At 38.7% G+C, this 12289-nt stretch overlaps 1 protein-coding gene across 2 annotated transcripts in view; it reads right to left on the bottom strand.

Annotated features, from left to right (window-relative positions):
• Positions 1–12289, bottom strand: part of RXYLT1 (ribitol xylosyltransferase 1) — a 25518-nt gene that overhangs the window by 1735 nt on the left and 11494 nt on the right. For both annotated transcript variants that reach the window (XM_039234283.1, XM_039234284.1), the window contains 2 exons: positions 6063–6377; positions 3089–3259 (listed from right to left, as the gene is read on the bottom strand). In XM_039234283.1, the coding sequence (XP_039090214.1) occupies positions 3089–3259; positions 6063–6377 (486 nt within the window). The remainder of the gene's footprint in view (positions 1–3088; positions 3260–6062; positions 6378–12289) is intronic.

Genomic DNA, 12289 nt, shown 5'->3' with positions numbered 1-12289 from the left:
ATTTTTATTTATTTCTAGGAAAGAGAGAGAGAGACAGAGTGAGCAGGGGAGGGTCAGAGAGATAGGGAGACACAGACTCTGAAACAGGCTCCAGGCTCTGAGCTGGCAGTCAGCACAGAGCCCAACGCGGGGCTCAAACCCACGAACCTTGAGATCATGACCTAAGCGAAAGTCGGACGCTTAACCGACTAAGCCACCCAGGCGCCCCGAGGAAATGCACATCTGTGACCAAACATACAAATGAGAATGGCATGCTGAAGGACAAGCCCCCTCACCCTCCACACCTCCAGGCTCCTAAATGGCTCTGTAGTCAGACCCAACTTCCCACACATTTTTGCCTTAAGCAAGGGCCTTGGGTTGAGAATAGACTATACAGGGGCAAGGGTAGAAGCTGAGAGACCTGTCAGAAAGTAGACATTCTCTCCTGACTGTTTCCATCTTCTTGGTGAAATAAGCAATAGGGTCAGAAGGCAATTGTGACTGGGAAGAAAGTAGAAGGTATGCAGCAGTCTTGTAGGAGAGGTGGAGAACACTGGACAAGGGAAATGTATCATTGCTGGCACTTGAGAGTCAAGGTCATGTATTTAAAGCTAGGTCTATTGGCACAATTCTGTGTGTGTGTGTGTGTGTGTGTGTGTGTGTGTGTGGCGACATGGTGCAGGTATGGAGCAGATAAGAGAGCTGGATTTAGCCAGAGTTAGGGTTTGCTCCATTAGGAAACTAGGGAATGAATGTATATCAGTCATAGTTGACTATGAAACTTAAGTGGGGAAAAGAAGAAAGTAAAGATGAGGTGCGTAAAGGACAATGAAAAGGTAGCAGGAACAATGAATTATAAGTCTCAGCCAAACTGTTGGAGTCACATATTTACAGGGAGTGAGCTGGAATAACAGAAAATGGTGGTTACAGAGAGAGATGGTGGGACTTGAGATCACAGAGAAGATGAAGTATGTGTTATGACAAGATCTAGGAAATGACCATGACACTGAATGGCCAAGGCCAAATGGAGAACCAGATCACTGGAATAGAGGGTGCACAGAGGGTAAGACAGAGGTGATGGAAGGGTCATCTATGTAGACTGGGCATCACCAGGACTTAGGTCAGAGTAACATGGGAGAGAGTGGGAGTGTGCCAGAACTAAGCACTCCACAGAATGAAGGAGATAACCCCCACAGTCAGCAAATGATTTCAAAGAAGAAGAGCAATGAATGTTTTTCTCTGCTGGCATGATATTTAAAATCAGAGGTTTTAGGGAGGAAAACGGAAAAATAGTCTGGAGGCAGCAATGAGAAGCAGAAGGACACCTACTCCGCCTTCTCATTCAATGCTATGAGAAGAATTGCAAGAAGTCTATTCCTTCAATAAACTTTGATATTTGACACTGCCCTCACTCATTCCTTTCCTGGGACGCTGTCCCTTGCAGCTCTTCACATCTGCTTTCCCTCTGCCTGCGGTACCCTTCTAAATAGACACAGGACTCACCCCTGCACATTCTTCAGGCCCGTGCTTGTATGTGATCTTCACACTAGAGCTGTCCTTGGCCATTCTAGAACAGCCAGTGTTCTACTCCTGATCCCTAGTCCTTCTACATCCCTCCTCTACTCAACTCGTTTTACAAGGCATTAATCATCTTCTGACACACAATATATTTCACTGGCTTGTTTCCTCTAAGAAACATGTAAGTTCTAGGAGGGCAGGGACTTCTGACTGTTTCGTTCACTGCTGTATTCTTCGTGGTAAAGACAGTTTCTGGCAACAGCAGCTGCTTGAAAAATTTGGTTTATCTATACGATAGAATACTACATGTCAATGAGAAAGAATGAAATCTGACCATGTGTAGCAACATGGATGGACCTTGAGGGTGTTATGCTGAGCGAAATAAGTCAGGCAGAGAAGGACAAATACCATATGTTTGCATGTATAGGAGGATTAGGAGGAACTTAACGGAGGACCATGGGGGAGAAGAAGGGGAAAAATAGTGGGGGAGAGGGAGAGAGGCAAACCATGAGAGGCTCTTGAATGCTGAGAACAAACTGAGGACTGATGGGTGGGGGGGGAGGGGGGCGATGGACATGGAGGAGGGCACTTGTGGGGATGAGCACTGGGTGTTATATAGAAACCAACTTGACAATAAACTATTTGTAAAAAAAGAAAAAAGAAAGAAAAATTTGTTGACTGAATGGATATAGTATGATTACACTAATGGTAGAGTTGGGAGTTATATAGTATCTACTACAATTAATATATTTCTAGATCTGGAAGGACATTTTTTTTAGGTGTTTCTTCTCTGATTACTAGACACACAAAACTGCATTTGTTTATTTAAAAACAAAATGGATAATTCCAAAATTTCTCCCTTCCCTCCATGAACATGTGTTTCATGACTACCACGTAAAAGATGGAAGAAAGTTAACCTATTAAATTCATCCATCCATCCACCCATCTATCCACCCACTCATCCATCCATCCATCCATCCATCCATCCGTCTGTCCATCCATCCATCCACCTATCCACCCACTCACCCATCCATCCATCCGTCCATCCATCCATCCATCCATCCGTCCGTCCGTCCGTCTGTCCGTCCGTCCATCCACCCCCCACTTATCCTTGGCCAACTTTGTGTAAGATCCTATGTTGGATCTGGAGAGTCAAAGAAGAGCATGTCCTGTCCTCCTGTCCTCAGGGTGGTGTCAGGCTCCAGAAGGTGTGAGGAGTACTTAATGCCAGTCTTGGAACACTGGACCTGGTCCTGAACACCTCAGGGAGAACCTAAGACCTTACTGGCACTTATAAGATCTCGTGTCTCATGTCTAGCCAACAGATATTGTTGCAGAATCTTAAAAGCTGACATCTGCACAGGACAGTTACTAGTGTTCCTTTTCAGGATGGACGATAGCTATAGGTGCTTCTTCCCATTTTAAATACATACAACCTGGTTTCTACACGGCTTTAAGTACCAATACCTCTTCTGCAGGAAGATTGGTATGCATGACATTAACAAAGTCTCCTTGGAAACCTGTGCTGCTACATAGAGTAACTCTCAGATCTGAGAACAAAGTGGGTGAATCAAGTCAACGTAGAACTTACTGTTCTCTTGCTGAAACCCAACAGAGCTTATCATTCCCGTCTTGTTTCAAGATGTTCATTAGCGCTTGTCTGGATGAATTTTCATAAATGGTTCCTAAGAAATTACATAAGTAGGGCCTTTCATTATGCAGCATTGACCAGCTCGCCTCCACCACAGGAAAATTCCTGTATCTACAAAAATAAGCACATAGGAGTTAGCAACATATGATGATCAGATTGGTAAATTATCATAACCTAACATCTTAGGTAGCATAAGGATGCAGAGAGAAGAGATTTCAAATATGATTTTCTAAACTCCAAATGTGTAATTTTCCATACTTACTTTGAAAAAGTCCCTTAATCTACTGACTTAAGAAAATAACCTCACACTGGAGTGTGGGACTCTTGATTTTGGGGTTGCAGGTTCAAGCCCCATGCTGGGTGTAAGAGATTACTTAAAAATAAAATCTTAAAAAAGTTAAAAAGAAAATAACCTCACACTAGCACCTTTTACAAAATTGCTATAGAGAGTAAGTGCCTGAAGTGCTTTGTTTTTTATATTCCTCAACTTCTATACACTTGTAGTTATAAGGAAGGTTGAAATTAAGACCTTCAAAGTATAATCTACATTCATAATGATCACGATTTAATGACTGTTTTAATTATTTTTAAGTTTAATTTTTATTATTTTGAGAGTGAGACAGAGAGAGAGAGAGAACATGAGCTGGGTAGGGGCAGAGAGAGAGGGAGAAAGAATCCCAAGCAGGTTCCGCGCTGACAGCACAGACATGGGGCTCAATCTCACCAACAGTGAGATCACAACCTGTATCAAAGTTGGCCATGTAAATGACTGAGCCACCCAGGCACCCCTTAATTACCATTTTAGCCAGGGGATGGAAAGATTACAGTATAACACTGCTGTAGCAAAGAGTTCCAACTCCAAAAGCTTTTAAAGTAGATTACAAAAAAACACCTCGCATGTCATGCAGGGGAGGTCTGTTGCAATTGACCCATTCTTATGGGCATTTGGAATAGAGACCAAATTGTGTGCTTGAGATACAACCTTTCCATAAAGGCAAAGCTTTAAGTAACAGTCTATAACAGGTTTTCTCAACCTTGGCATTACTGCCATTTTGAGCCAGTTCACTTTTAGTTGTGGAGGCTGTCCTCTACATCGTAGGATATTTCGCACTGTCACTGACCTCTGTCCAGCAGATACCACTGTCACCTACCCCTTCTACTTGTAACAACCCAAAATATCTATAGACGTTGCCAAATGTTTCCTGGGGAGCCAAACTGCATCTGGTTGGAAGTCACTGATCTATAACAAAGGTATTGGCCTAGTCCAACAACAACAGAATTACAAAGAGTTTCCATTCAGTGTATGGAAATTGTATGAGCAGCCTATGAGTGTTACTGCAAAAGAGTATTTTGTTTCAAAGCATTTTACAAGTGTGAGCTCCACTCAAGGGATAGATTTTTCAAAGCATCTTATACCCAGCTATACTTAATATAAATCTTTTGGTCTTGTCCTAGTACAAACTTACTAAGTAGGAATACTGCAGCACAGGCCAGGAAATAGGTCTTGTGAATATACTTATCTGATGATATTTGTGTAGCCAACCAAGTAGCAGTTTAAGGTCACATCTGGTAACAAGTGATAGTAATGAGCAATGAATATCTAATTCAAAAAGCATGTTGGTGAGATTTCTCCTAATTCTTCCATTTGACAAGTATTTGTTGTCTACGTTGTGCAGGCTGGTTCCAGGCTCTGCCCACAGTGTGAACAAGAAACAAATCCCCTCCTCTTAGGACGTCCATGCACTAGTGCTGGATCTAAGTTTAAAGTATCTTAAAGTCCTTTGGGGATGAGCACTGAGTGTTATGTAGAAACTAATTTGACAATAAACTATTTGTAAAAAAAAAAAAAAAAAAAGTATCTTAAAGTCAATTCAATTAAAAACCTCTATTAAAAGAAAGATAAAAAATAAGCTTTCCATTTTATAAAGACTTCATAGACATATTTAGAAGCCTTAGCTATTACTTTATTAACTCCTCTTATTATAGAAGAGATTTGTGCCAGTTTAAGCCGTCTCAGTGGCAGATCTGAGCATATTATGATCTTCTCAAAACCAAGATACCATACGCTCCTGATTTAATACTGTTTTTCAAGTAAAACTTTGTTTTTACTATAAATTATATAGATTCCATAAGTTGTTTTAAGGTCTGCCATTCTCTGTTAAATATCTCTGTCTCTTTTTTTTATTTGAGAGAAAGTGAGAGCATGCATGTGAGCTGGGGAGAGGGAGAGAGGGAGAGAGAGAATCTTAAGCAGGTTCCACACACAGCACAGAGCCCAACATGGGGCTTGATCCCATGACCCTGGGATCATGTCCTGAGCAGAAATCAACAGTCAGATGCTCAGCCGATTGAGCCACCCAGGTGCCCCTGTTAAACATCTCTTTAGGGCACTACTGATAAACTTGAAAATTCATCCTATGCTTTTGGAGTTTTTCAACGCACACACACAAAACCGATTACTTATCTGCTCTCCTTATAAAAGGCTAAAATACTCTAAAAACCATTATTTTTAAAAAATATTTTTATTTATTTCTAGGAGAGAGAGAGAGAGAGACAGTGTGAGCAGGGGAGGGTCAGAGAGAGAGGGAGATACAGACTCTGAAACAGGCTCCAGGCTCTGAGCTGGCAGTCAGCACAGAGCCCGATGTGGGGCTCGAACCCACGAACTGCGAGATCATGACCTAAGCAAAAGTCGGATGCTCAACTGACTAAGCCACCCAGGTGCCCCTCTAAAAAACATTATTATTCTTACTGAAGCATGAGACCAAACCAGATTTTTTTCCGTGGAAAATAGTGTACCTGGCTTCTCAGATGATTCCAGAACTATGTTGACTACAAATTTAAAGCACCATTTTCCTGATTCAGAACTTCAGGTCCTAGAGTCTAGAAAAATGTATTAATATTTGGTACTTACGTTGCCACTCCTAAAGGCCACTGAAAGACATCCATGTCATTAATCCAGGGGCTGTCATATATTATGAAAAGCAGCTCCACAAAGCCTCCATTTCTTTTGAGGAATTGGTTTATCCATTCATTCTGACAATGTTCATTTCCAAGCAACACAACAGCAAGATGCTGGAGTTTTTGAGTTTGCACTAAATTTTGTGCATAAAGTAACCACTGGGTGGCATAAAAGACCTTAGCTTTTTCTCTTCCATTTAGGATGAGTACCACATTATTCACATCAACAGGAAAATACCCTGGGACTACAGCTGGGCCAGTGATGAAGCTGTTAAAAACAAACAACAGAACAAAAGTATTTGATATTAGAAGTTTTATTTTTTTAAACTATTTTTTGTTTTGACTTTAGAGAGAAAGTGCACGTGTGCGTGTGCATGCCCCTGTGAGTGGGGGAGGCAGCAGAGGGAGAGAGAGAATCCAGTGACCTGAGCCGAAGTCAGCCACTTAACCAACTGAACCACCCAGGTGCTCCACAGAACATGAAACTCTTGATCTCAGGGTCATGAGTTCAAGCCCCACATTGGAAACGGAGCCTACTTAAAAAAAAAAAAAAGAAAAGAAAAGAAAGAACAGAAGAGAAGAGAAAAAGAAACATGGTAGCTTTGGTGTTTTTTTTTTTAAACTACATTCAACAGAAGTGCTGGCTAGAGTTTGAGTTGTTGAGCAAAGAAACACAGTTGAATAGTATGAAACTCTGTGTAGTTTATACTGGAAAGTTGTTTAAGTCGGTAGTTCCCATCTTTTTTACAGTGTGAGTTGCTATTATGCCTTTATCTGAATGAAGTGTAACTGATGAATTGAGAAAAGGAGGAGGCATAATGAACATCCATGGAGATTAATTCTGAAAAAAAAAAAAAAGGAGCAAGGGGCAGAATACCCACAGAATATGATAATTTGAAAGTATAATACAAAAAATATACTTAAATCTAGTATAGGTACAAATATAAAAATTTGAATGGGAGGATACACACCAAATTCATTACAATGATTGCTTCTGAGGAGGAAGGAAGAGAAAAGAAAGGGGAACAGTACAAAGAAAGCTTCCATTTTACTGGGAATATTTAATTCGTTTAAGAGGGAAGTTAAATATCTGAAACAAATATGACAGAGACCCAGAATTTGTTAGTTCTGAGTAAAGGCGAAATGAGAGTATGTTCCTTACTGTATAAAAAAAGAGTCATAAAAGGAATAGACATGTTTCATAAGTTACATTTTTATATTATGAGCTCCTTTAGAAAAATCAATACCACTGAATTATCTTACTTTTTTTAAATTATTTTTTTAAAGGATGTGTCTCCTGTGGGTTTTTGTTTTTGTTTTTTTAAGTGGGCTCCACATCTAGTGTGGAGTGTAGGGCTTGAATTCACAACCTTGAGATCAAGTGAGTTGAGATTAAGAGTCAGATGCTTAACCGACTGAGCCACCTAGGTGCCCTTGCCACTGAATTATTTTAAACTAATATGTATTAAATATCAAAAATACCTTTAAGTTATGTTAAAATTAGTCACAGTGGTCTTGGAGTCTTTACAACCTACTAAACCATATAACCTGCTAGAGTCATTTTATTTTTTAAAAAGATTTTATTTCATTTTTTCCATTTGAGATGGTATTTTATTTATTTAAATTTTAATTAATTAACATAGAGTGTAATATTCATTTCAGGAATAGAATTGAGAATTCATCACTTACATACAATACCCAGTGCTCATCACAGCAAGTGCCCTCCTCAATGCCCATCCCCCATCTAGCCCATCTGCCACTTCCCTCCCTCCATCAACCCTCTATTTGTTCTCTATCATTAAGAATTTCTTGTGGTTTGTTTCCCTTTCTTTTTTTTCTCCCCTTCCCATGTATTCATCTGTTTTGTTTCTTAAATTCTACATATGAGTGAAATCATATGGTATTCATCTTTCTCTGACTGACTTATTTCACTTAGCATAATACATTCTAGCTCCATCCATGTTGTTGCAAATGATAAGATTTCATTCTTTTTGGTGGCTGAATAATATTCCATTGTGTGTGTGTGTGTATATATATATGTAGTGAATATAGATGTAGTGAGTATATATATATATATATATATATATACTCACTACATCTTTATCCATTCATCTGTTTATGGACATTTGGGCTTTCTCAAAAGTTTGGCTATTGTTGATGATGCTGCTACAAACATTGGGGTGCACATGTCCCTTCAAATCTGATTTTTTTTAACTTTTTATGTTTTATTTTATATTTGAGAGAGAGAGACAAAGCGCAAGCAGGGGGAAGGGCAGAGAGAGATGGAGACAGAATCTAAAGCAGGCTCCAGGCTCTGAGCTGTCAGCACAGAGCCTGATGTGGGGTGCAAACTCACAGACTGTGAGATCATGACCTGAGCCGAAGTCAAATGCTTAACTGATGGAGCCACCCAGATGCCCCTCAAATCTGATTTTTTGTATATGTTGAGTAAACACCTAATGTTGCTAGATTGTAGGGTAGTCTATTTTTGTTTTTTTGAGGAACCTCCATAATATTCTCCAAAGTGGCTATATCAGTTTGCATTCCCACCAACAGTATAAGGAGGTTCCTCTTCCTTGGTATCCTCGCCAACACCTGTTGTTTCTTATGTTGTTAATTTTAGCCATTCTGACAGATATGAGGTGGTATCTCATCATGGTTTTGATTTGTATTTCCCTAATGATGAGTGATGTTGAGCATCTTTTCATGTGTCTGTTGGGCATCTGGATGTTTTCTTTGTTAAAATGTCTGTTCATGTCTTCTGTCCATTTAACTGGGTTGTTTTATTTTTTGAGAGAGAAAGAACACAGCACAAGCAGGAGCGGTGCAGAAAGAGGAGACATAGAATCTGATGCAGGCTACCCAGGCTCTGAGTTGTCAGCACCGACCTTGATGTGGAGTTCGAACTCATGAACCATGAGATCATGACCTGAGCCGAAGCTGGACACTTAACTGACTGAGCCACCCACGTGCCCCTATTTTATTTTTTAAAAGGTTTTATTTTTAAGTAATCTCTACACCCAATATGAGGCTCAAACTTACAACCCTGAGATCAAGAGTTACATGCTCTACTGACTGAGCCAGCTAGGTGACCTATAACCTGCTAGAGTCTTTAGTACAAATATGATGAAATTCTGCTTTTATTGCTTATTATTGTTGGGGAAAAAAACTAGCATTTATTAAATGCCTTTTTTATACATGATAGATAGGCATTTTGCATAGGTTGTCATTTAACCTCTATCAACTCTGCAGAGCACATTAATCCTCCACTTTGCATTTGGGAAATCAGGCTTACGTTACACAACTTGTAATGGCAACACTGAGTTGTGAGTTAAGTCTGGTCTACTTCAGAGGTTAAGTTGTTTTCATGGCACTATGGTTAAGAAATACTAGAGTTAATAGATAATATTAAAAACCCAAGACCTAAATATATATTTTGTGTATATGTGTACTGCGTGGATTCTATAACTTTATTATACAATGATAATAACCTACAGGAATGAGAACTCTGTTTTGTTTGTGCTGGATAGGACGTAGCATTGGTGATGACCAATGATTATTTAGCCATTTAAGAGAATCTGCAAAATCTGAGCGGCTAGCTAGAGAATACTTTAGGGATCATGATAATAGTTATGATAGGCTTAAAATTTTATTATTGGTAATATATGAACAGTTGATTTCTCCTTTAGATTTATAGGGAGTTAACTCCTAGAGCACATGAAGTCTTCCAGTTCTGCTTTCCCACCATAGGCCAGTTTTATGAAGGAAGAAAAGGAAACAGGAGAAAGGTTACATGACTTACATAAAGTTAGTAGACACTAGATAGGCAATGATAGAGATGGGCCTCAAGCTTAGTTATTTGTCATTTAATATATATCTTGTGGCCAAACTATTTTAAAGAATGTCATCAGACTTTCGTGGTACTTTTTTTTTTTAAGGTATAAAACATTTTACTAAGAAGTATTGACAATTAACTAATAATATTTCATTTCAATTTCTAACTAGATAAAAATGTGCCTAAAAATATTTTTATCAGGATAATTTATAAGAACATCTAATGATACCAGGAGTCTTTATACCCTGAGAGATAATATTACCTGTCATTGCTCATCCTTGATATAATTGCTTTAAAGTATTATTTATAGGTTCCAGGGGCACCTGGGTGGCTCAGTCGATTTAAGTGTGTGAGTTCGGCTCAGGTCATGATCTCATAGTTTGTGGGTTCAAGCTCTGAGCTGTCAGCACAGCTGGCAATCCAAACCTGGAGCCTGCTTTGGATTCTGTATCTCCCTCTCTTTTTGCCCCTTCCTTGCTCACACTTTGTCTCTCTCTCTCTCAAAAATAAATAAACATTAAAAAATTAAAAAGAATAAAGTATTATTTATAGTTTATGGTTTTGTAGTATAAAGCATTTTTCAATTGATATATATTTATTCCTTTATATAACCATGTAATAGATAAAAGACTTGCACAGTGTTTTATAGTTCAATAAACACTAACATGATAATATATATTAAATGCTACATTAACAGAATAAAATTGCTAAGGTACTTTGCAGGAAAGGGGAATCAGAAGAGGAAGGTAAAGGTTGAAATGTATTCCAGGAAATATAAGTAATATGAACAAAGGCAGAAAGGCAGACAAATTTGTGATTTAAGGGTGTATAAGGAGAATGAGATTACATGTGGGCAGTGGAACTAATTTAGTCAGAGAGAAACAGTGGATTGTAAGGATAAAGGGTGATGATGGTCATAAAGCACTTAATACGATATTGGTCATGGAACTTTCACTCAGTGTATGTTATTAATTTGTGAAACAGCAGGAAACGATATTATATCTATACTTCAATTTTAATTACATAATACTATAAATAGAAAAAAACCTGGAAGTAGACATGACAGTAGCCGTTTAACCCTGTTTTTGGAATTATGGGCAGAGTAGAATTATGAGTGATGGAAACATCTTCTGACTTTTCCAAGTAATTATAATAACCACTTGTTAGTCTTTTTTAAAAATTATAAACCTATATTTTAAAAAGATGTAATTTTAAAAACAAATGAACTTGCAAAATTTGAATACTGAATTTACTTATTTTATTGTGCTTTAAACAACACTATTGCTTTAATTTTCTTTTATGTTTATTTATTTTTAAGAAAGAGAGAGACACAGTGTGAGTGGGGGAGGGGCAGTGAGAGAGGGAGACACAAAATCTGAAAAAGGCTCCAGGCTATAAGCTGTCAGCACAAAACCTGATGCAGGGCTCGAACCCACAAACCATGGGATCATGACTTGAGCTGAAGTTGGATGCTTAACTGACTGAACCACCCAGGTACCCCTAAATCTTACTTATTTTTCTTAGTAATCTCTACACTCAACATGAGGCTCAAACTCACAACTCTGAGATCAAGAGTCCCACATTCCTCTGACTGAGCCAGCCAGGTGCCTCCTTATGGGTAAATTTTATGAAATATAAATTCAAACCTAATAGTTTTAAAAATCCTCTTTTAAAAACAGCTTTTACTCATTGTGATGAGTAGTAAGTTCCCTAACTTCTTATACCTAGAAATTTCCTTTTTTTTTTTAAATGTGTTTATTTCTGTGAGAGAGAGAGAGAGAGAAGACAGCATGAGCAGGGGAGGGTCAGAGAGAGAGGGAGATACAGAATCTGAAACAGGCTCCAGGCTCTGAGCTAGCTGTCAGCACAGAGCCCGAGGCGGGGCTCGAACCCATGAACTGTGAGATCATGACCTGAGCCAAAGGTGGACACTTAACCAGCTGAGCCACCCAGGTGCCCCTGTACCTAGAAATTTCTAATATCTAGAAATTCTAAAAATAGGATCAGACATATTCTGTCATGATCTTTAGAAATAAGTTTAACATTTTCTTTTCTTTTCTTTTTAACTAGGCTTCATGCCCAGTGCAGAGCTGGACAGTGGGGCTTGAACTCATGATCCTGAGATCAAGACCTGAGCTGAGATCAAGAATTGGACACTTGCCTGACTGAGCCACCCAGGCGCCCCATTTTGTTTTCAACTTTTTCCTAAGTAGCAGATGCTCATTGAAAATACCATAATTGAGCTCTGATAACAATAAATTAAGTAATTTAGCATCTAGCTTTCATTTTATCAAATGGATAGTCCTTTATATATTTTATGATAATGCCTGAACATGGACATTATA

The sequence above is a fragment of the Hyaena hyaena genome, unplaced genomic scaffold (genome assembly GCF_003009895.1).
Source record: "Hyaena hyaena isolate Hyena2069 unplaced genomic scaffold, ASM300989v1 scaffold_87, whole genome shotgun sequence".
NCBI lineage: Eukaryota > Metazoa > Chordata > Mammalia > Carnivora > Hyaenidae > Hyaena > Hyaena hyaena.
The sequence above is the reverse complement of the archived record's forward strand: the minus strand, read 5'-3'. Positions and strand labels throughout refer to the sequence as shown.